Source organism: Oncorhynchus mykiss, chromosome 6, assembly GCF_057628025.1.
Source record: "Oncorhynchus mykiss isolate SJ-2025 chromosome 6, ASM5762802v1, whole genome shotgun sequence".
NCBI classification, from domain to species: domain Eukaryota; kingdom Metazoa; phylum Chordata; class Actinopteri; order Salmoniformes; family Salmonidae; genus Oncorhynchus; species Oncorhynchus mykiss.
Genome location: NC_143027.1, coordinates 82855894 through 82881713, shown reverse-complemented (window position 1 = coordinate 82881713; position 25820 = coordinate 82855894). Strand labels below are relative to the sequence as shown.

Below are 25820 nucleotides of genomic sequence, written 5' to 3'. Positions count from 1 at the left end.
ACTGTCAGAGTGCTCTGCTCTCCTCTGCCAGCTTCTCAATGGGACCTGGAGGTAGCCTACATGTCACTGTGACCCACCGTGAATTATTGGCGAGACGCTCTTTATTAGAGAGAACATAACGCGCTTGGATTGAGTTACCCTGAGATTTGGTCAAACAGCCTCTTAAAAGGAACAAGCACGATGCTGTGAAAACGTCTAACTCTGCCCGTCGAAACAAAAGTCCCAGTACTTCTTTGTCGGGAACTCGGACTCCAACTGTTTGAGCTCTTTGTTCCGAGCGAGGGGGAATTCTTGGAAGAGAAGAAGTGACTTAAGTGCGACTGGCAGACCCAGGCAGAGCGAATGCTGACGACTGGCGCTGTCCAACAACAATATAAATGTCTCTTTCCACTGCATAAGGCTCAGCTTCGTCCATATTAGTGGGCAGCTACAAAGACAGCCTTGTGCTGGTAGTAGCTAGTAGTAGTAGAGGACAGAAGGTTTCTAGACAGACATACTGATACTGTGGCTCATGGTAATAATAATATTATATATGGACAGTTATGGCTGGGGTTTGACACGATCAAACAGGTTAGGACCTAGTAATGGTCTAATGGGGTCAGCCGGGGCCTAGTAATGGTCTAATGGGATCAGCCAGGACCTAGTAATGGTCTAATGGGGTCAGCCGGGGCCTAGTAATGGTCTAATGGGATCAGCCAGGACCTAGTAATGGTCTAATGGGGTCAGCCAGGACCTAGTAATGGTCTAATGGGGTCAGCCAGGACCTAGTAATGGTCTAATGGGGTCAGCAGGGGCCTAGTAATGGTCTAATGGGGTCAGCCAGGACCTAGTAATGGTCTAATGGGGTCAGCCAGGACCTAGTAATGGTCTAATGGGGTCAGCCAGGACCTAGTAATGGTCTAATGGGTTCAGCCAGGGCCTAGTAATGGTCTAATGGGATCAGCCAGGACCTAGTAATGGTCTAATGGGGTCAGCCAGGACCTAGTAATGGTCTAATGGGGTCAGCCGGGGCCTAGTAATGATCTAATGGGGTCAGCCAGGACCTAGTAATGGTCTAATGGGATCAGCCAGGACCTAGTAATGGTCTAATGGGGTCAGCCAGGACCTAGTAATGGTCTAATGGGGTCAGCCAGGACCTAGTAATGGTCTAATGGGGTCAGCAGGGGCCTAGTAATGGTCTAATGGGGTCAGCCGGGGCCTAGTAATGGTCTAATGGGGTCAGCCGGGGCCTAGTAATGGTCTAATGGGGTCAGCCAGGACCTAGTAATGGTCTAATGGGGTCAGGCAGGACCTAGTAATGGTCAATGGGGTCAGCCAGGACCTAGTAATGGTCTAATGGGGTCAGCCAGGGCCTAATAATGGTCTAATGGGGTCAGCAGGGGCCTAGTAATGATCTAATGGGGTCAGCCAGGACCTAGTAATGGTCTAATGGGGTCAGCCAGGACCTAGTAATGGTCTAATGGGGTCAGCCGGGGCCTAGTAATGGTCTAATGGGGTCAGCCAGGACCTAGTAATGGTCTAATGGGGTCAGCCGGGGCCTAGTAATGATCTAATGGGGTCAGCCAGGACCTAGTAATGGTCTAATGGGGTCAGCAAGGACCTAGTAATGGTCTAATGGGGTCAGCCAGGACCTAGTAATGGTCTAATGGGTTCAGCCAGGGCCTAGTAATGGTCTAATGGGTTCAGCCAGGGCCTAGTAATGGTCTAATGGGATCAGCCAGGACCTAGTAATGGTCTAATGGGGTCAGCCAGGACCTAGTAATGGTCTAATGGGGTCAGCCGGGGCCTAGTAATGATCTAATGGGGTCAGCCAGGACCTAGTAATGGTCTAATGGGATCAGCCAGGACCTAGTAATGGTCTAATGGGGTCAGCCAGGACCTAGTAATGGTCTAATGGGGTCAGCCAGGACCTAGTAATGGTCTAATGGGGTCAGCAGGGGCCTAGTAATGGACTAATGGGGTCAGCCGGGGCCTAGTAATGGTCTAATGGGGTCAGCCGGGGCCTAGTAATGGTCTAATGGGGTCAGCAGGGGCCTAGTAATGGTCTAATGGGTTCAGCCAGGACCTAGTAATGGTCTAATGGGGTCAGCCAGGACCTAGTAATGGTCTAATGGGGTCAGGCAGGACCTAGTAATGGTCTAATGGGGTCAGCCGGGGCCTAGTAATGGTCAATGGGGTCAGCCAGGACCTAGTAATGGTCTAATGGGGTCAGCCAGGGCCTAATAATGGTCTAATGGGGTCAGCAGGGGCCTAGTAATGATCTAATGGGGTCAGCCAGGACCTAGTAATGGTCTAATGGGGTCAGCCAGGACCTAGTAATGGTCTAATGGGGTCAGCCGGGGCCTAGTAATGGTCTAATGGGGTCAGCCAGGACCTAGTGATGGTCTAATGGGATCAGCCAGGACCTAGTAATGGTCTAATGGGGTCAGCCAGGACCTAGTAATGGTCTAATGGGGTCAGCCAGGACCTAGTAATGGTCTAATGGGGTCAGCCAGGACCTAGTAATGGTCTAATGGGGTCAGACGGGGCCTAGTAATGATCTAATGGGGTCAGCCAGGACCTAGTAATGGTCTAATGGGATCAGCCAGGACCTAGTAATGGTCTAATGGGGTCAGCCAGGACCTAGTAATGGTCTAATGGGGTCAGCCAGGACCTAGTAATGGTCTAATGGGGTCAGCCAGGACCTAGTAATGGTCTAATGGGGTCAGCAAGGACCTAGTAATGATCTACTATTTTTGGTCAGGTCACATTGTCAGGAAAACATCTAACCCTGATACCATGTCTTGGACATCCATATTAAAATAGATAGAAAACTACTAACCCTGATACCATGTCTTGGACATCCATATTAAAATAGATAGAAAACTACTAACCCTGATACCATGTCTTGGACATCCATATTAAAATAGACAGAAAACTACTAACCCTGATACCATGTCTTGGGTATCTAAAATTGATAGACATTTTATTTAGAGGTAAACTGTAAATACTATGCCGAAGTTCAATAGAATGCAGTGTTTTCCCTCCTAAATATGCTGAATAATCCCAGGCATCGACAGCTGTACTGTACAGTACAAACCCAATGTCACTGTTAGAACCAAAAAGAAAGGAGGATCAGGGCACTCTTCATATAATTCATTAAAATGCCTTTATTTCTATGGCATGTTCAATGGGAACACAGTTTAAAAACTGACGCGTTTCGGCTGCACTATCGCTGCTAATTCAACTAAATGTACAGTACACACCCAACTTATTTTTGTATTTTTATTTCACCTTTATTTAACCAGGTAAGCTAGTTGAGAACAAGTTCTCATTTACAACTGCGACCTGGCTAAGATAAAGCAAAGCAGTGCGACAAAAACAACAACACAGAGTTACACATGGAATAAACAAACATACAGTCAGTAATGCAATAGTAAAATTCTATATACAGTGAGTGCAAATGAGGTAGGATAAGGGAGGTAAGGCAATAAATAGGCCATGGTGGCGAAGTAATTACAATATAGCAATTAAACACTGGAGTGATAGATGTGCAGAAAATGAATGTGCAAGTAGAGATACTGGGGTGCAAAGGAGCAAAATAAATAAATAACAGTATGGGGATAAGGTAGTTGGATGGGCTATTTAAAGATGGGCTATTTACAGATGGGCTATTTACAGATGGGCTATTTACAGATGGGCTATGTACATACAGTGCCTTGCGAAAGTATTCGGCCCCCTTGAACTTTGCGACCTTTTGCCACATTTCAGGCTTCAAACATAAAGATATAAAACTGTATTTTTTTGTGAAGAATCAACAACAAGTGGGACACAATCATGAAGTGGAACAACATTTATTGGATATTTCAAACTTTTTTAACAAATCAAAAACTGAAAAATTGGGCGTGCAAAATTATTTAGCCCCCTTAAGTTAATACTTTGTAGCGCCACCTTTTGCTGCGATTACAGCTGTAAGTCGCTTGGGGTATGTCTCTATCAGTTTTGCACATCGAGAGACTGAAATTTTTTCCCATTCCTCCTTGCAAAACAGCTCGAGCTCAGTGAGGTTGGATGGAGAGCATTTGTGAACAGCAGTTTCCAGTTCTTTCCACAGATTCTCGATTGGATTCAGGTCTGGACTTTGACTTGGCCATTCTAACACCTGGATATGTTTATTTTTGAACCATTCCATTGTAGATCTTGCTTTATGTTTTGGATCATTGTCTTGTTGGAAGACAAATCTCTGTCCCAGTCTCAGGTCTTTTGAAGACTCCATCAGGTTTTCTTCCAGAATGGTCCTGTATTTAACCATCTTCCCTGTCCCTGCTGAAGAAAAGCAGGCCCAAACCATGATGCTGCCACCACCATGTTTGACAGTGGAGATGGTGTGTTCAGGGTGATGAGCTGTGTTGCTTTTACGCCAAACATAACGTTTTGCATTGTTGCCAAAAAGTTCAATTTTGGTTTCATCTGACCAGAGCACCTTCTTCCACATGTTTGGTGTGTCTCCCAGGTGGCTTGTGGCAAACTTTAAACAACACTTTTTATGGATATCTTTAAGAAATGGCTTTCTTCTTGCCACTCTTCCATAAAGGCCAGATTTGTGCAATATACGACTGATTGTCGTAATATATATGACTGATTGTTGTCCCATGGACAGATTTGCAGTGGTCTGATACTCCTTCCATTTCAATATTATCGCTTGCACAGTGCTCCTTGGGATGTTTAAAGCTTGGGAAATCTTTTTGTATCCAAAGCCGGCTTTAAACTTCTTCACAACAGTATCTCGGACCTGCCTGGTGTGTTTCTTGTTCTTCATGATGCTCTCTGTGCTTTTAACGGACCTCTGAGACTATCACAGTGCAGGTGCATTTATACGGAGACTTGATTACACACAGGTGGATTGTATTTATCATCATTAGTCATTTAGGTCAACATTGGATCATTCAGAGATCCTCACTGAACTTCTGGAGAGAGTTTGCTGCACTGAAAGTAAAGGGGCTGAATAATTTTGCAAGGCCAATTTTTCAGTTTTTGATTTGTTAAAAAAGTTTGAAATATCCAATAAATGTCGTTCCACTTCATGATTGTGTCCCACTTGTTGTTTATTCTTCACAAAAAAATACAGTTTTATATCTTTATGTTTGAAGCCTGAAATGTGGCAAAAGGTCGCAAAGTTCAAGGGGGCCGAATACTTTCGCAAGGCACTGTATGTAGTGATCTGTGAGCTGCTCTGACAGCTGGTGCTTAAAGTTAGTGAGGGAGATACGAGTCTCCAGCTTCAGTGATTTTTGCAGTTCGATCCAGTCATTGGCAGCAGAGAACTGGAAGTAAAGGTGGCCAAAGGAGGAATTGGCTTTGGGGGTGACCAGTGAGATATATCTGCTGGAGCGCGTGCTATGGGTGGGTGCTGCTATGTTGACAAGTGAGCTGAGGTAAGGCGGGGCATTACCTAGTAAAGACTTACAGATGACCTGGAGCCAGTGGGTTTGGCGATGAATATGAAGCGAGGGCCAGCCAACGAGAGCATACAGGTCGCAGTGGTGGGTAGTATATGGGGCTTTGGTGACAAAACGGATGGCACTGTGATAGACTGCATCCAATTTGCTGAGTAGAGTGTTGGAGGCTATTTTGTAAAGGACATTGCCGAAGTCGAGGATTGGTAGGATAGTCAGTTTTACGAGGGTATGTTTGGTAGCATGAGTGAAGGATGCTTTGTTGTGAAATAGGAAGCTGATTCTAGATGTAATTTTGGATTGGAGATGCTTAATGTGAGTCTGGAAGGAGAGTTTACAGTCTAACCAGACACCCAGATATTTGTAGTTGTCCACATATTATAAGTCAGAGTCGTCCAGAGTAGTGATGCTGGACGGGCGGGCAGGTGCAGACATTGATCGGTTGAAGAGCATGCATTTGGTTTTACTTGTATTTATGGCATTGAAGCTCGTCTGGAGGTTTGTTAACACAGTGTCCAAAGAAGGGCCGGAAGTATACAGAATGGTGTCGTCTGCGTAGAGGTGGATCAGAGAATCACCAGCAGCAAGAGCGACATCATTTATGTATACACAGAAGAGAGTCAGCCCAAGAATTGAACCCTGTGGCACCCCCATAGAGACTGCCAGAGGTCCGGACAACAGGCCCTCCGATTTGACACACTGAACTCTGTCTGAGAAGTAGTTGGTGAACCAGGTGAGGCAGTCATTTGAGAAACCAACCCAATGTCACTGTTTGTTCAACTAAATGTACAGTACATACCCAATGTCACTGTTAGTTCAACTAAATGTACAGTACATACCCAATGTCACTGTTAGTTCAACTAAATGTACAGTACATACCCAATGTCACTGTTAGTTCAACTAAATGTACAGTACATACCCAATGTCACTGTTAGTTCAACTAAATGTACAGTACATACCCAATGTCACTGTTAGTTCAACTAAATGTACAGTACATACCCAATGTCACTGTTAGTTCAACTAAATGTACAGTACATACCCAATGTCACTGTTAGTTCAACTACTTTCAGCTCATACAATCACAATACTACAGTACTTTCTGGAGTTTTCCAATTTGCTCCCAAAGTGAGTGTTTTACAATATTTTACCTTTATTTAACTAGGCAAGTCAGATAAGAACAAATTCTTATTTTACAATGATGGCCTACCCTGGCCAAACCCTAACCCGGACGATGCTGGGCCAATTGTGCACCGGCCTATGGGACTACCAATCATGGCTGGTTGTGATACAGCCCGGGATCACACCAGGGTCTGTAGTGACGCCTATAGCACTGGGATGCAGTGCCATAGACCAGACACTACTGCTTGACCAAATGCCCATTGGCCAGTGCTATAGGTATGTGACAGATACTGTAAACACCCACCAACAATGAAAAGACTGATCTAAATATTTACATGGTGGTCACTTGTTATTTCTAATAGCAAGGCTTTTTGAGGGAGCGAACCATGTTCATTTCCACTGTCCAGCGCATGCCAAACCATGTTAATTTCCACTGTCCAGCGCATGTCAAACCATGTTCATTTCCACTGTCCAGCGCATGTCAAACCATGTTCATTTCCACTGTCCAGCGCATGTCAAACCATGTTCATTTCCACTGTCCAGCGCATGTCAAACCATGTTCATTTCCACTGTCCAGCGCATGTCAAACCATGTTCATTTCCACTGTCCAGCGCATGTCAAACCATGTTCATTTCCACTGTCCAGCGCATGTCAAACCATGTTCATTTCCACTGTCCAGCGCATGCCAAACCATGTTCATTTCCACTGTCCAGCGCATGTCAAACCATGTTAATTTCCACTGTCCAGCGCATGTCAAACCATGTTCATTTCCACTGTCTAGCGCATGCCAAACCATGTTAATTTCCACTGTCCAGCGCATGTCAAACCATGTTAATTTCCACTGTCCAGCGCATGTCAAACCATGTTCATTTCCACTGTCCAGCGCATGTCAAACCATGTTCATTTCCACTGTCCAGCGCATGTCAAACCATGTTCATTTCCACTGTCCAGCGCATGTCAAACCATGTTAATTTCCACTGTCCAGCGCATGCCAAACCATGTTAATTTCCACTCTCCAGCGCATGTCAAACCATGTTAATTTCCACTGTCCAGCGCATGTCAAACCATGTTCATTTCCACTGTCCAGCGCATGTCAAACCATGTTCATTTCCACTCTCCAGCGCATGTCAAACCATGTTAATTTCCACTGTCCAGCGCATGTCAAACCATGTTCATTTCCACTGTCCAGCGCATGCCAAACCATGTTCATTTCCACTGTCCAGCGCATGTCAAACCATGTTCATTTCCACTGTCCAGCGCATGCCAAACCATGTTCATTTCCACTGTCCAGCGCATGTCAAACCATGTTCATTTCCACTGTCCAGCGCATGTCAAACCATGTTCATTTCCACTGTCCAGCGCATGCCAAACCATGTTCATTTGAGGAATGTGATACAATACCTTAGCTGGAAGGCCAATAAATTGAATTATCTACTTAATTAACCTTTAAAGACGTGTGAAATGCTAAGCTGTACGGGAAATAGCCAAGAGCATCTTAACAAAATGTTAGTTTGTCAGATGTTTTTTACACCTCAAAAGTAGTTGAATGTTGAGATGTCCCATGCCATCTATTGTGTAGATCCAGCTATATGCCTCATTCCAAAATGAATGGAAACCTTTTCAATGTTTGATTTCACCAAGACCTAAAATACTCCTGTAGTGTATTCCATGAAGCTGACTACAATAGCCAACAATTTACCAGGAAGAGGCCGACCTTCAAGTCAACATTTCTCAACTCTTTGAAACATGGAACGCAGTCCTGTTTACAGTAACCAGTGCTTGGCAGACTGGAATGCAATAATTTAATTTAATTCACAAACCACACATTTTTCTAGTAAAAACATAGCTATTTTACATGGTATTTAATGTCCCTAACCACCTCCAAGAAAACCAGAATGCAGTTATCACGTGAGAAAAAACATAATAGTGACAGACAAAATGCAGTCATGATTTTAATCTCCACACATAACATTTTATGAAAAGCCCACACACAAAAAATCTGCCTCCATTTTGAAGCTTACACTGGATAGTTCCATCTGTGGACAGTCTAAGCCAGATGGCATAGTAGTATCCCAGCTTTGATAAATAAACTGTGTGGACCATAACACTTATTAACACCAAGACAGATCATTAACCAAGGCCAGACCTCGGACAGAACACTAACCCAGACCAGACCTGGTACAGAACACTAACCCAGACTAGACCTGGGACAGAACACTAACCCAGACCAGACCTGGTACAGAACACTAACCCAGACCAGACCTGGGACAGAACACTAACCCAGACCAGACCTGGTACAGAACACTAACCCAGACTAGACCTGGGACAGAACACTAACCCAGACCAGACCTGGGACAGAACACTAACCCAGACCAAACCTGGGACAGAACACTAACCCAGACCAGACCTGGTACAGAACACTAACCCAGACTAGACCTGGGACAGAACACTAACCCAGACCAGACCTGGGACAGAACACTAACCCAGACCAGACCTGGTACAGAACACTAACCCAGACCAGACCTGGTACAGAACACTAACCCAGACCAGACCTGGGACAGAACACTAACCCAGACCAGACCTGGTACAGAACACTAACCCAGACCAGACCTGGGACAGAACACTAACCCAGACCAGACATAGGGCAGAACAGTAACCCAGACCAGACCTGGGACAGAACACTAACCCAGACCAGACCTGGTACAGAACACTAACCCAGACCAGACCTGGGACAGAACATTGACCCAGACCAGACATAGGGCAGAACAGTAACCCAGACTAGACCTGAGACAGAACACTAACCCAGGCTAGACCTGAGACAGAACACTAACCCAGGCTAGACCTGGGACAGAACACTAACCCAGGCCAGACCTGTGACAGAACACTAACCCAGGCTAGACCTGAGACAGAACACTAACCCATGCTAGAACACTAACCCGAAATAGACTTGGGACAGAACACAAACCCAGACCAGACCTGAGACAGAAAACTAACCCAGACCAGACCTGAGACAGGGCTCAGGACTTGAGGGATTGAGGGCCATTGGGGGCGATACTATATTGATGGCCAGAGAAAAGAGAGAGAAAGAGTGTATTTGAACAAGCTTTGTGAACCTTGTTGGTGAGGGATATTTACATGGGCCTGGAAGAAGATGAGAGCTAGGGAGACTAGAGTGTATTTTCACAGCAGTTGTAAACCTGGTTGGGGGAGAGAGATGAAGAGAGATTGTGTTTACCTAGGGCCATAGGCGGACAAGGGAGAGAGACGATAATGTGTTTTCAACAGAGAGTGTGTTCACAACCTCTGTGTGTAAAGATATTGATACAGGGTAGAAGGTCAGCTTAGAGAGGGAAGAGTTGATTTTTTCAGGCATTGCCGAGCTTGTTGTGTACCTACGTTCTTCCGGTGAGACGTGAGGCAGCGCCTGGCCCCGGACCAGCCGACAAGTAGAACCGTCGCCGGCACACACACCGCAGTTGTCTTCCCTGGCACCGCTGCCCAACTGTCTGTCACATCCCACCTCCTGCCAACACAAATATGGATAGAGAGGTGAGAAAGAGAGAGGGGGATTTGGTTTAGCATTTCTCTACAACCACAATAACATCTGCTAAACATGTGTATGTGAACAATAACATTTGATTTGGATAGAGAGGGGATGAACGGAGGCGGAGGGACAGAGAGTGGAGGGTGGTTACAAGAGAGGTATAGGAAAAGTGAGAGTGAGATGGACACACTGTACCCCCCCCCCCCCCCCCCCCCCACACACACACACACACACACACACACATGCTTCTCCTTTCAGGAATTCAGTTTATTTTCCCAGCTCAACGCTCCATCCATGCTCTCATCATTAATAAATAAACATTGGAAGGTAGAGGACTGGCCCCATTCTGTCACGTGTTAAACACAGTACTATTTCAGCCTGCTGTCTATTCTATTCCTCACAGCCTGCTGTCTATTCTATTCCTCACAGCCTTCTATACCATGTTCTCATCGCTACTGGAACTTTGACTTGCCTTTCAGATTCACCTCAGCATGTGACTAAGACCAAGTTTTGACCCCTCTATATAGACAAAACAGTAGTTCCAACCACAGCACAGAATTAGACACCCAGTTGGAATTGGTTGTGACTCAGAACTAGGTAGACTACTGTACAGTGCCTACTGTATGTTTGAAGGTTGTGTGATGGATTTCAGATAGCAGTGAAATGTGTACCAGCTGTGTGGACGGCCTATGGAAGGCCCAGCTCATATGAAACCCCTCTATGTTTCTTTGCATGACAGAGAGAGACAGAGAGACATAGAGAGAGAGAGACAGAAAGAGAAACAGAGAGACAGAGAGAGAGACAGAGAGAGAAAGAAACAGAGAGAGAGAAACAAAGACAGAGAGAGAAAGAGAGAGAGAAAGAAAGAAAGAGAGAGAGAGAGAGAGAGAGAGAGAGAGAGAGAAACAGAGAGAGAGAGAAACACAGAGAGAGAGAGAGAGAGAGAGAGAGAGAGAGAGACAGAGACAGACAGGGAGAGAGAGACAGAGCGAGAGAGAGCGAAAGAGAGAGAAAGAGAGAGACAGAGAAACAAAGACAGAGAGAGAAAGAGAGAGACAGAGAAACAAAGACAGAGAGAGAAAGAGAGAGAGACAGAGTAATGTATGTAAATAAAGAGAGGACTGTCACCACTGTAGGCTATATTATTGACATCTATAAATTAATTGATTCCATCATTAGATTGATATATGCATTACCCACCTCTGGAATATCAAGTTAAACATTTCACAGCATGAATGAAAACACTACATAAACTCAATCCATCATCTTCCTGATTATACAGTCTGTGTTTCTATTCCATTAGGTCTGCGAGAGCTCAATATCAACCTGTCTCTTTCTATTGCATTTCAACCTTTATGGAACGTTGCTACAGCCAAAGTGGTGTACATTTACTGAGAGAGTGTTTAAATGCAGAGGTTGCTGTCTGAACATCAGTGCATAAAAATAGTTTAACGACCTAGGTCCACAAACCTAGGATTGGGGTTGTTGTGGACAATGAACATTACTGGCATTATACTTTCCCAGGGAAAGAAATGTTCCGGCTGTACTTATTGTTTTTGTCCTGTTTTTTCTTAGTTTCTTTTCTGTTCTGAACAATCTATTCATATTCTTTGAGGAACAAATAATCAATTTAGCCCGTTCTTCAAAGATCCTCAACGTTTCCAAAAGAAGCAGTATGTGGCCAAGCCATACATCTGTTTTAAAGAAGTGATATGCAAAGCAAAAATAATAATAATAACCTATTTTTATCTGAAATGGCAATCGCTAGTATAAATGATCCTAATAGAATCATATTATGTGTAAGCTGTGATGCCAAGGCAGCGAACCCGCTGCTGTCTGCTGAAGGGTAGGTATTCATCTGTCTGCTGAAGGGTAGGTATTCATCTGTCTGCTGAAGGGTAGGTATTCCTCTGTCTGCTGAAGGGTAGGTATTCGTCTGTCTGCTGAAGGGTAGGTATTCATCTGTCTGCTGAAGGGTAGGTATTCATCTGTCTGCTGAAGGGTAGGTATTCATCTGTCTGCTGAAGGGTAGGTATTCATCTGTCTGCTGAAGGGTAGGTATTCCTCTGTCTGCTGAAGGGTAGGTATTCATCTGTCTGCTGAAGGGTAGGTATTCATCTGTCTACTGAAGGGTAGGTATTCATCAGTCTGCTGAAGGGTAGATATTCATCTGTCTGCTGAAGGGTAGGTATTCCTCTGTCTGCTAAAGGGTAGGTATTCATCTGTCTGCTGAAGGGTAGGTATTCCTCTGTCTGCTGAAGGGTAGGTATTCCTCTGTCTGCTGAAGGGTAGGTATTCCTCTGTCTGCTGAAGGGTAGGTATTCATCTGTCTGCTGAAGGGTAGGTATTCATCTGTCTACTGAAGGGTAGGTATTCATCGGTCTGCTGAAGGGTAGGTATTCATCTGTCTGCTGAAGGGTAGGTATTCATCTGTCTGCTGAAGGGTAGGTATTCCTCTGTCTGCTGAAGGGTAGGTATTCCTCTGTCTGCTGAAGGGTAGGTATTCCTCTGTCTGCTGAAGGGTAGGTATTCATCTGTCTGCTGAAGGGTAGGTATTCATCTGTCTGCTGAAGGGTAGGTATTCATCTGTCTGCTGAAGGGTAGGTATTCATCTGTCTGCTGAATGGTAGGTATTAATCTGTCTGCTGAAGGGTAGGTATTCCTCTGTCTGCTGAAGGGTAGGTATTTATCTGTCTGCTGAAGGGTAGGTATTCATCTGTCTGCTGAAGGGTAGGTATTCATCTGTCTGCTGAAGGGTAGGTATTCCTCTGTCTGCTGAAGGGTAGGTATTCCTCTGTCTGCTGAAGGGTAGGTATTCATCTGTCTGCTGAAGGGTAGGTATTCATCTGTCTGCTGAGGGGTAGGTATTAATCTGTCTGCTGAAGGGTAGGTATTCCTCTGTCTGCTGAAGGGTAGGTATTCCTCTGTCTGCTGAAGGGTAGGTATTCATCTGTCTGCTGAAGGGTAGGTATTCATCTGTCTGCTGAAGGGTAGGTATTCATCTGTCTGCTGAAGGGTAGGTATTCATCTGTCTGCTGAAGGGTAGGTATTCCTCTGTCTGCTGAAGGGTAGGTATTCATCGGTCTGCTGAAGGGTAGGTATTCATCTGTCTGCTGAAGGGTAGGTATTCATCTGTCTGCTGAAGGGTAGGTATTCATCTGTCTGCTGAAGGGTAGGTATTCATCTGTCTGCTGAAGGGTAGGTATTCATCTGTCTGCTGAAGGGTAGGTATTCATCTGTCTGCTGAAGGGTAGGTATTCATCTGTCTGCTAAAGGGTAGGTATTCCTCTGTCTGCTGAAGGGTAGGTATTCATCTGTCTGCTGAGGGGTAGGTATTCATCTGTCTGCTGAAGGGTAGGTATTCATCTGTCTGCAGAAGGGTAGGTATTCATCTGTCTGCTGAAGGGTAGGTATTCATCTGTCTGCTGAAGGGTAGGTATTCCTCTGTCTGCTGAAGGGTAGGTATTCATCTGTCTGCTGAAGGGTAGGTATTCATCTGTCTGCTGAAGGGTAGGTATTCATCTGTCTGCTGAAGGGTAGGTATTCATCTGTCTGCTGAAGGGTAGGTATTCATCTGTCTGCTGAAGGGTAGGTATTCATCGGTCTGCTGAAGGGTAGGTATTCCTCTGTCTGCTGAAGGGTAGGTATTCATCTGTCTGCTGAAGGGTAGGTATTCATCTGTCTGCTGAAGGGTAGGTATTCATCTGTCTGCTGAAGGGTAGGTATTCATCTGTCTGCTGAAGGGTAGGTATTCATCTGTCTGCTGAAGGGTAGGTATTCCTCTGTCTGCTGAAGGGTAGGTATTCATCTGTCTGCTGAAGGGTAGGTATTCATCTGTCTGCTGAAGGGTAGGTATTCATCTGTCTGCTGAAGGGTAGGTATTCATCTGTCTGCTGAAGGGTAGGTATTCATCGGTCTGCTGAAGGGTAGGTATTCATCTGTCTGCTGAAGGGTAGGTGTTCATCTGTCTGCTGAAGGGTAGGTGTTCATCTGTCTGCTGAAGGGTAGGTATCCATCTGTCTGCTGAAGGGTAGGTATTCATCTGTCTGCTGAAGGGTAGGTATTCATCTGTCTGCTGAAGGGTAGATATTCATCTGTCTGCTGAAGGGTAGGTATTCCTCTGTCTGCTGAAGGGTAGGTATTCCTCTGTCTGCTGAAGGGTAGGTATTCCTCTGTCTGCTGAAGGGTAGGTATTCATCTGTCTGCTGAAGGGTAGGTATTCATCGGTCTGCTGAAGGGTAGGTATTCATCTGTCTGCTGAAGGGTAGGTATTCATCTGTCTGCTGAAGGGTGGGTATTCATCTGTCTGCTGAAGGGTAGGTATTCATCTGTCTGCTGAAGGGTAGGTATTCATCTGTCTGCTGAAGGGTAGGTATTCATCTGTCTGCTGAAGGGTAGGTATTCCTCTGTCTGCTGAAGGGTAGGTATTCATCTGTCTACTGAAGGGTAGGTATTCATCTGTCTACTGAAGGGTAGGTATTCATCGGTCTGCTGAAGGGTAGATATTCATCTGTCTGCTGAAGGGTAGGTATTCCTCTGTCTGCTAAAGGGTAGGTATTCATCTGTCTGCTGAAGGGTAGGTATTCATTTGTCTGCTGAAGGGTAGGTATTCCTCTGTCTGCTGAAGGGTAGGTATTCATCTGTCTGCTGAAGGGTAGGTATTCATCTGTCTGCTGAAGGGTAGGTATTCATCTGTCTGCTGAAGGGTAGGTATTCATCTGTCTGCTGAAGGGTAGGTATTCATCTGTCTGCTGAAGGGTAGGTATTCATCGGTCTGCTGAAGGGTAGGTATTCCTCTGTCTGCTGAAGGGTAGGTATTCATCTGTCTGCTGAAGGGTAGGTATTCATCTGTCTGCTGAAGGGTAGGTATTCATCTGTCTGCTGAAGGGTAGGTATTCATCTGTCTGCTGAAGGGTAGGTATTCATCTGTCTGCTGAAGGGTAGGTATTCCTCTGTCTGCTGAAGGGTAGGTATTCATCTGTCTGCTGAAGGGTAGGTATTCATCTGTCTGCTGAAGGGTAGGTATTCATCTGTCTGCTGAAGGGTAGGTATTCATCTGTCTGCTGAAGGGTAGGTATTCATCTGTCTGCTGAAGGGTAGGTATTCATCGGTCTGCTGAAGGGTAGGTATTCATCTGTCTGCTGAAGGGTAGGTGTTCATCTGTCTGCTGAAGGGTAGGTGTTCATCTGTCTGCTGAAGGGTAGGTATTCATCTGTCTGCTGAAGGGTAGGTATTCATCTGTCTGCTGAAGGGTAGGTATTCATCTGTCTGCTGAAGGGTAGGTATTCATCTGTCTGCTGAAGGGTAGGTATTCATCTGTCTGCTGAAGGGTAGGTATTCCTCTGTCTGCTGAAGGGTAGGTATTCATCTGTCTGCTGAAGGGTAGGTATTCATCTGTCTGCTGAAGGGTAGGTATTCATCTGTCTGCTGAAGGGTAGGTATTCATCTGTCTGCTGAAGGGTAGGTATTCATCGGTCTGCTGAAGGGTAGGTATTCATCTGTCTGCTGAAGGGTAGGTGTTCATCTGTCTGCTGAAGGGTAGGTGTTCATCTGTCTGCTGAAGGGTAGGTATTCATCTGTCTGCTGAAGGGTAGGTATTCATCTGTCTGCTGAAGGGTAGGTATTCATCTGTCTGCTGAAGGGTAGATATTCATCTGTCTGCTGAAGGGTAGGTATTCCTCTGTCTGCTAAAGGGTAGGTATTCATCTGTCTGCTGAAGGGTAGGTATTCCTCTTTCTGCTGAAGGGTAGGTATTCCTCTGTCTGCTGAAGGGTAGGTATTCATCTGTCTGCTGAAGGGTAGGTATTCATCTGTCTGCTGAAGGGTAGGTATTCATCTGTCTACTGAAGGGTAGGTATTCATCGGTCTGCTGAAGGGTAGGTATTCATCTGTCTGCTGAAGGGTAGGTATTCATCTGTCTGCTGAAGGGTAGGTATTCCTCTGTCTGCTGAAGGGTAGGTATTCCTCTGTCTGCTGAAGGGTAGGTATTCATCTGTCTGCTGAAGGGTAGGTATTCATCTGTCTGCTGAAGGGTAGGTATTCATCTGTCTGCTGAAGGGTAGGTATTCATCTGTCTGCTGAAGGGTAGGTATTCATCTGTCTGCTGAAGGGTAGGTATTAATCTGTCTGCTGAAGGGTAGGTATTCCTCTGTCTGCTGAAGGGTAGGTATTTATCTGTCTGCTGAAGGGTAGGTATTCATCTGTCTGCTGAAGGGTAGGTATTCATCTGTCTGCTGAAGGGTAGGTATTCCTCTGTCTGCTGAAGGGTAGGTATTCCTCTGTCTGCTGAAGGGTAGGTATTCATCTGTCTGCTGAAGGGTAGGTATTCATCTGTCTGCTGAGGGGTAGGTATTAATCTGTCTGCTGAAGGGTAGGTATTCCTCTGTCTGCTGAAGGGTAGGTATTCCTCTGTCTGCTGAAGGGTAGGTATTCATCTGTCTGCTGAAGGGTAGGTATTCATCTGTCTGCTGAAGGGTAGGTATTCATCTGTCTGCTGAAGGGTAGGTATTCATCTGTCTGCTGAAGGGTAGGTATTCCTCTGTCTGCTGAAGGGTAGGTATTCATCGGTCTGCTGAAGGGTAGGTATTCATCTGTCTGCTGAAGGGTAGGTATTCATCTGTCTGCTGAAGGGTAGGTATTCATCTGTCTGCTGAAGGGTAGGTATTCATCTGTCTGCTGAAGGGTAGGTATTCATCTGTCTGCTGAAGGGTAGGTATTCATCTGTCTGCTAAAGGGTAGGTATTCCTCTGTCTGCTGAAGGGTAGGTATTCATCTGTCTGCTGAAGGGTAGGTATTCATCTGTCTGCTGAAGGGTAGGTATTCATCTGTCTGCTGAAGGGTAGGTATTCATCTGTCTGCTGAAGGGTAGGTATTCATCTGTCTGCTGAAGGGTAGGTATTCCTCTGTCTGCTGAAGGGTAGGTATTCATCTGTCTGCTGAAGGGTAGGTATTCATCTGTCTGCTGAAGGGTAGGTATTCATCTGTCTGCTGAAGGGTAGGTATTCATCTGTCTGCTGAAGGGTAGGTATTCATCTGTCTGCTGAAGGGTAGGTATTCATCGGTCTGCTGAAGGGTAGGTATTCCTCTGTCTGCTGAAGGGTAGGTATTCATCTGTCTGCTGAAGGGTAGGTATTCATCTGTCTGCTGAAGGGTAGGTATTCATCTGTCTGCTGAAGGGTAGGTATTCATCTGTCTGCTGAAGGGTAGGTATTCATCTGTCTGCTGAAGGGTAGGTATTCCTCTGTCTGCTGAAGGGTAGGTATTCATCTGTCTGCTGAAGGGTAGGTATTCATCTGTCTGCTGAAGGGTAGGTATTCATCTGTCTGCTGAAGGGTAGGTATTCATCTGTCTGCTGAAGGGTAGGTATTCATCTGTCTGCTGAAGGGTAGGTATTCATCTGTCTGCTGAAGGGTAGATATTCATCTGTCTGCTGAAGGGTAGGTATTCCTCTGTCTGCTGAAGGGTAGGTATTCCTCTGTCTGCTGAAGGGTAGGTATTCCTCTGTCTGCTGAAGGGTAGGTATTCATCTGTCTGCTGAAGGGTAGGTATTCATCGGTCTGCTGAAGGGTAGGTATTCATCTGTCTGCTGAAGGGTAGGTATTCATCTGTCTGCTGAAGGGTAGGTATTCATCTGTCTGCTGAAGGGTAGGTATTCATCTGTCTGCTGAAGGGTAGGTATTCATCTGTCTGCTGAAGGGTAGGTATTCATCTGTCTGCTGAAGGGTAGGTATTCCTCTGTCTGCTGAAGGGTAGGTATTCATCTGTCTACTGAAGGGTAGGTATTCATCTGTCTACTGAAGGGTAGGTATTCATCTGTCTGCTGAAGGGTAGGTATTCATCTGTCTGCTGAAGGGTAGGTATTCATCTGTCTGCTGAAGGGTAGGTATTCATCTGTCTGCTGAAGGGTAGGTATTCATCTGTCTGCTGAAGGGTAGGTATTCCTCTGTCTGCTGAAGGGTAGGTATTCATCTGTCTACTGAAGGGTAGGTATTCATCTGTCTACTGAAGGGTAGGTATTCATCGGTCTGCTGAAGGGTAGATATTCATCTGTCTGCTGAAGGGTAGGTATTCCTCTGTCTGCTAAAGGGTAGGTATTCATCTGTCTGCTGAAGGGTAGGTATTCATCTGTCTGCTGAAGGGTAGGTATTCCTCTGTCTGCTGAAGGGTAGGTATTCATCTGTCTGCTGAAGGGTAGGTATTCATCTGTCTGCTGAAGGGTAGGTATTCATCTGTCTGCTGAAGGGTAGGTATTCATCTGTCTGCTGAAGGGTAGGTATTCATCTGTCTGCTGAAGGGTAGGTATTCATCGGTCTGCTGAAGGGTAGGTATTCCTCTGTCTGCTGAAGGGTAGGTATTCATCTGTCTGCTGAAGGGTAGGTATTCATCTGTCTGCTGAAGGGTAGGTATTCATCTGTCTGCTGAAGGGTAGGTATTCATCTGTCTGCTGAAGGGTAGGTATTCATCTGTCTGCTGAAGGGTAGGTATTCATCTGTCTGCTGAAGGGTAGGTATTCCTCTGTCTGCTGAAGGGTAGGTATTCATCTGTCTGCTGAAGGGTAGGTATTCATCTGTCTGCTGAAGGGTAGGTATTCATCTGTCTGCTGAAGGGTAGGTATTCATCTGTCTGCTGAAGGGTAGGTATTCATCGGTCTGCTGAAGGGTAGGTATTCATCTGTCTGCTGAAGGGTAGGTGTTCATCTGTCTGCTGAAGGGTAGGTGTTCATCTGTCTGCTGAAGGGTAGGTATTCATCTGTCTGCTGAAGGGTAGGTATTCATCTGTCTGCTGAAGGGTAGGTATTCATCTGTCTGCTGAAGGGTAGATATTCATCTGTCTGCTGAAGGGTAGGTATTCCTCTGTCTGCTGAAGGGTAGGTATTCCTCTGTCTGCTGAAGGGTAGGTATTCCTCTGTCTGCTGAAGGGTAGGTATTCATCTGTCTGCTGAAGGGTAGGTATTCATCGGTCTGCTGAAGGGTAGGTATTCATCTGTCTGCTGAAGGGTAGGTATTCATCTGTCTGCTGAAGGGTAGGTATTCATCTGTCTGCTGAAGGGTAGGTATTCCTCTGTCTGCTGAAGGGTAGGTATTCATCTGTCAGCGTTGTTAACCCAGGAGGTTTCATTGTGTTTATGCTTCATCCTTTATTTGAATGTATGTAATGTTGTTTCCTACTGAAGCGGCTTTATATTCATTTTCAACTGGCAAAAATAAACTCAGTCAATTAATCAATGAATTAAGAATGTATCTACATGAAAAATGCTCCCAAGTCCCAAGAAGTGCTAAAATAATCAAATAAAGTGAATGTGTTAGTTAACTATTACTAACTAACATCTGCTTCCAGCTCACCCTCTCAAACACATAGATCCCCTGAACGCAGCTCACTTTACAGCCCACTTTCACTAACTCAAAGCGTTCTCTCTTTCTGATGATACAGTAATAGCATAAAGTACATGTTTAAGGGTGATACTAGCTCACTCTCAAACACATAGATCCCCTGAACGTAGCTCACTTTACAGCCCACTTTCACTAACTCAAAGCGTTCTCTCTTTCTGATGATACAGTAATAGCATAAAGTACATGTTTAAGGGTGATACTAGCTCACTCTCAAACACATAGATCCCCTGAACGTAGCTCACTTTACAGCCCACTTTCACTAACTCAAAGCGTTCTCTCTTTCTGATGATACAGTAATACCATAAAGTACATGTTTAAGGGTGATACTGGATATGTAATGTACAGTGTGTCTTGATCGGTCACTGTTGTTAGCCCAGTACAGGAATGTACCATCTACATAAGACATAATGCCAATGTTCACAGCTCAACGTCATAGTCATCGGTTCCTCGTGGACCACAGCCACGACATATTGGTGCTATTCCAGCACCAGCACACCTGATTCAACTAGTCAGCTAATCGTCAAACCTTTAAGTAGTGAACTCTGGTGGAACTGTTGGAGGTCTGGAGGAACGGCTTGGGAGACATTGGTTTAGAGCAGGTGTGTCAAGCTCATTTTGCCCCGAGGTCCAGAGGGCCACATTGAAAATGGGTTATGTTTCCTCGCCCTCTGGTTTAGAGGATGAGGCGTGGGGTTTGGGGAACCAAACTCACATGTTTTACATGGTATCTGACACTGATGTCTGTGTATGTAATGTTGTATTTAGACGGCATATTTGTCTTGAAATGGTGAAGAACAGAGTTTGTGCTCCAGACTCTATGGGAATAGCAGCCAGCATAACAAACCCAATATGACTTACCTGGCCAGCAGTCCCAGTAAACACAAACACTCCTTATACCCATTATATACACACCACTTAGAGGGCAGAATCCATGAAGTACCGTGCAGAGCTATTTGAACATGGTCAGAAAAAGACAGATCTTGACATCGCAGCTCCATGTCTCTCTCTCACACACACACACACACACACACACACACACACACACACACACACACGCACGCACGCACGCACGCACGCACGCACACACACACACTTCACTTGAGAATGTCTATGGGTAGTATAACAAGAAGGTTCTATTTGGGTTGAACAAGCACTTTGTCATGGTTCCATGAAGACCGCTTCGTACTGTAGCTTGCTGATATACAGGATACTTAGAGAAGTATCAGTAACAAGTTAATGCCTTGTGGGACTAAGTAATGTCCCTCGTTCCCTGTTAAGTTATCATGGCCTGGCACTGTATAAGTGTACTTTTAAGGATTTGCATAAAGAGGGTCTACTTCCTTAATGGATGAAGTGGATAGGTGAATTTCCGCTTGGCTAGACACACAACAGTGTGCATTCCTCTCTGGCCTAGAACTGCTACAGGTCCCAAATAGCACTCTATTCCCTATGATATAGTGCAGTGCTTTTGACTAGAGCACATAGGGTTCTGGTCAAAAAGAGGGCACTATACAGGGGATAGGGTACCATTTGGGATGCAAGCCTAGTCTAGCACTGTGTTCTAGTGCACTACAGCATATGATGTGGGGAATCTGTCTTTCTGAAACAAGTGTCGTACCTTCTGTGTCTCTCTCTCTCTCCTTCCTCCTGTCGTACCTTCTGTGTCTCTCTCTTCTTCCTCCTGTCGTACCTCCTGTCTCTCTCTCCTTCCTCCTGTCTCTCTCTCCTTCCTGATCCAGTCTTGAGACATTTTATTGTATCGTGTCATATTGTACATCGTGTCCCCTGATCTGTCATTGACATGGCTGATTAACTTTCTGGAACCACAATGGCTGCCCTGGCACAGTCCAGGTGGGTGACACATTGGTGGTGGATGAGGTGACTTTCCCTCCCCATGCAATCTAAAGTGCTTTGAGCACATGGAAAAGTGCTATATAAATCCAATCCTTATTACACAAGATATTACTATAATATCATCATATTGTAATAATATACGAGTTTCCCTCGTACTTTGATCAGGCACATGCACAGATAGGGCCTTACCTGTGTAGAGAACATGCCCTTTGCCCTTCCAGTCTCCTAAGTGTCATTTTGGGTGGTGGTATAATTTCCCCCCCTATTCCCAGTCTGCCCTGTACTGAGATTACAAGCCCGGTTGAGAGATACGGTCACCGGTCGAGTGTCTGTCTATCTACCTAGTTTAAATACAACAGTACTTCAACAGCAGCATAACATTTCATTTAGCTTACATCATCATCAATATTGCATCTGGTTGGCTGATAGGCAGCAGAGAGAGAGGCAGAAAGACATCAAACAATCAGGAAAATAAATGGAGCGAGCTAACTAGCAGATTTACATCAATCACCAACATCAATGAGCAGCTGATAGCCCATCCTATTTTCCCCATGTCAATCATGTCTTTAGGAGATACTGTAACTAGCTTGCTTACAATTTGTGATGATGAGTTTGTCTTGTTGCAGAAAACAATGCCCCCTGAAAGGTCTGTGCACGGCCCTGACTTTGAGCATCTGGAAAAGTGCTTTATAATATCCATCCAAACAATCAGTCAGTATCTCACCTGACAGACCCCACTGATGCACATATCCAGGGCGTCGGCCCGGCAACGTGTTCCGTCTAGAACCTTAGGCGCCAGCTCCACCGTTAGGCTCCTCCCCCGCGCCTGGCACCGCAGGGCACACGCAGCCGAGGGTTCATAGGGCACGGGAATCCACTCGTAGACCATGCCCTGGTACCTGATGTCATTGTGGGCGGAGCACTGCTGGGCTCGGAAGTCTCCCGACTCGACGGGACAGTCCTGGGGAAGAAGGGAGGAGAGGAAAGAAAAGGAAGATAGAGAAGGATAAGATGGCTCAGCAGAGGGAACAAACAGAAGAGATAACAGCTTACAGTGGGGCAAAAAAGTATTAAGTCAGCCACCAATTGTGCAAGTTCTCCCACTTAAAAAGATGAGAGAGGACTGTAATTTTCATCATAGGTACACTTCAACAATGACAGACAAAATGAGAAAAAAAATCCAGAAAATCACATTGTAGGATTTTTTATTAATTTACTTGCAAATTATGGTGGAAAATAAGTATTTGGTCACCTACAAACAAGCAAGATTTCTGGCTCTCACAGACCTGTAACTTCTTCTTTAAGAGACTCCTCTGTCCTCCACTCGTTACCTGTATTAATGGCACCTGTTTGAACTTGTTATCAGTATAAAAGACACCTGTCCACAACCTCAAACAGTCACACTCCAAACTCCACTATGGCCAAGACCAAAGAGCTGTCAAAGAACACCAGAATCAAAATTGTAGACCTGCACCAGGCTGGGAAGACTGAATCTGCAATAGGTAAGCAGCTTGGTTTGAAGAAATCAACTGTGGGAGCAATTATTAGGAAATGGAAGACATACAAGACCACTGATAATCTCCCTCGATCTGGGGCTCCACTCAAGATCTCACCCCGTGGGGTCAAAATGATCACAAGAACGGTGAGCAAAAATCCCAGAACCACACGGGGGGACCTAGTGAATGACCTGCAGAAAGCTGGGACCAAAGTAACAAAACCTACCATCAGTAACACACTACGCCGCCAGGGACTCAAATCCTGCAGTGCCAGACGTGTCCCCCTGCTTAAGCCAGTACATGTCCAGGCCCGTCTGAAGTTTGCTAGAGAGCATTTGGATGATCCAGAAGAAGATTGGGAGAATGTCATATGGTCAGATGAAACCAAAATATTACTTTGTGGTCAAAACTCAACTCGTTGTGTTTGGATGACAAAGAATGCTGAGTTGCATCCAAAGAACACCATACCTACTGTGAAGCATGGGGGTGGAAACATCATGCTTTGGGGCTTTTTTTCTGCAAAGGGACCAGGACGACTGATCCGTGTAAAGGAAAGAATGAATGGGGCCATGTATCGTGAGATTTTGAGTGAAAACCTACTTCCATCAGCAAGGGCATTTAAGATGAAACGTGGCTGGGTCTTTCAGCATGACAATGATCCCAAACACACCGCCCGGGCAACGAAGGAGTGGCTTCGTAAGAAGCATTTCAAGGTCTTGGAGTGGCGTAGCCAGTCTCTAGATCTCAACCCCATAGAAAATCTTTGGAGGGAGTTGAAAGTCCGTGTTGCCCAGCAACAGCCCCAAAACATCACTGCTCTAGAGGAGATCTGCATGGAGGAATGGGCCAAAATACCAGCAACAGTGTGTGAAAACCTTGTGAAGACTTACAGAAAACGTTTGACCTCTGTCATTGCCAACAAAGGGTATATAACAAAGTATTGAGATAAACTTTTGTTATTGACCAAATACTTATTTTCCACCATAATTTGCAAATAAATTCATAAAAAATCCTACGTGATTTTCTGGATTTTTTTTCTCATTTTGTCTGTCATAGTTGAAGTGTACCGATGATGAAAATCACAGGCCTCTCTCATCTTTTTAAGTGGGAGAACTTGCACAATTGGTGGCTGACTAAATACTTTTTTGCCCCACTGTACATGTGTTAGACCCAACTCTTTGCCAACAGCGAGCCTTTACTAAGTCTCTCCTTAGGCCTTGCTTTACGCGCACACACACACAGACACGCACACACAGACACGCACACACACGCACAGACACACACACGCACAGACACACACACACAGACACGCACACACACACACAGACACAGACAGATGCACGCACGCAGGCAGGCAGGCAGACAGACAGACAGACAGACGCACGCACACAGACACACACATACACACACACACAGACACGCACACACACGCACAGACACACACACGCACAGACACACACAGACACACGCACGCACGCAGGCAGGCAGATAGACAGACAGACGCACGCACGCACACGCACAGACACACACACGCACAGACACGCACACACACGCACAGACACACACACGCACAGACACACACAGACACACACAGACACACACGCACGCAGGCAGGCAGGCAGACAGACAGACAGACGCACGCACGCACGCACACGCACACAGACACACACATACACACACACACACAGACACACACATACACACACACACACACAGACACACACATACACACACACACAGACACACACATACACACACACACACACAGACACACACATACACACACACACACACAGACACACACATACACACACACACACACAGACACACACATACACACACACACACACAGACACACACATACACACACACACACACACACACACACAGACACACACACACACACACACACAGACACACACATACACACACACACACACAGACACACACATACACACACACACACACAGACACACACATACACACACACACACACAGACACACACATACACACACACACACACACACACACACAGACACACACACACACACACACACACACAGACACACACATACACACACACAGACACACACATACACACACACACACACAGACACACACAGACACACACATACACACACACACACACACACACACACAGACACACACACACACAGACACACACACACACACCCTCCTTCTCTTTCTCATTGAACTACATGGATGGGACTTCATAAAGTCAAGTGTTTCTCTCTCTCTCTTGCTTTGTTGATATCCATCTCTTTCACACCGGGAGCGGTGGTCTAAATATTATGCTGGGAACTCATCCCACTGGTCATGATTGAAATCATAGCTAGTCTGCAATACATTCCAGACACAAACCACCTCAATAGAGTAATAGAAACAGTACAGACTAGTCTATCTTTGATTCAAATACTGTGAGAACGACTGTGGTTCCGCTGCTGAGAATAGAAGGCATGTTGATTTGAGGTTGTTTTCTTCTGTTCATTGATGGAACGTATGATTTTACCATGAGGTCACCCACAGTGCTGAACATGACTGTCAAATACAGTGGCGACTGACAATATTGAGCCAGTGCTTCTCACTGTTACCAGCAAAGTTATAAGCTGGAATAGAAAAGTTATAACAATATATTACCAGTTATAAACTGGAATAGTACTAATAACAAATTATATGTGTTACATTGATAAGCTTTGGAAATGACTCTGTTGAGGCTTCATAGCGTAGACTAGACTTACCATGTTACTGCACGTTCTGTAGCGGATATTCTTGCCTTCACAGTTCCTACAAAGCAAAATAACAAACCAACAGTGTTAGTACAAATTGAAACCAACGGTTTACAAGGAAATGGTTTGGGCTTGAGTGTAATGGTTAATAAAAAGGTTTATTTGTGACGGGAAAGCTATATAACACACACCATATCAAACACGTATAATAGAATAGCTTAATATCCCTCAGGGA

General features: G+C 45.4%; 1 protein-coding gene across 1 annotated transcript in view; it reads right to left on the bottom strand.

Moving 5' to 3' along the window:
• The window catches only part of LOC110506865 (ADAMTS-like protein 3), a 224875-nt gene that overhangs the window by 101041 nt on the left and 98014 nt on the right, over window positions 1–25820 (bottom strand). The window contains exons 5-7 of the mRNA XM_090239130.1: window positions 25598–25643; window positions 22066–22302; window positions 9951–10077 (exon numbers count right to left, since the gene is read on the bottom strand). Coding sequence (XP_090095256.1) covers window positions 9951–10077; window positions 22066–22302; window positions 25598–25643 — 410 coding nt within the window. The remainder of the gene's footprint in view (window positions 1–9950; window positions 10078–22065; window positions 22303–25597; window positions 25644–25820) is intronic.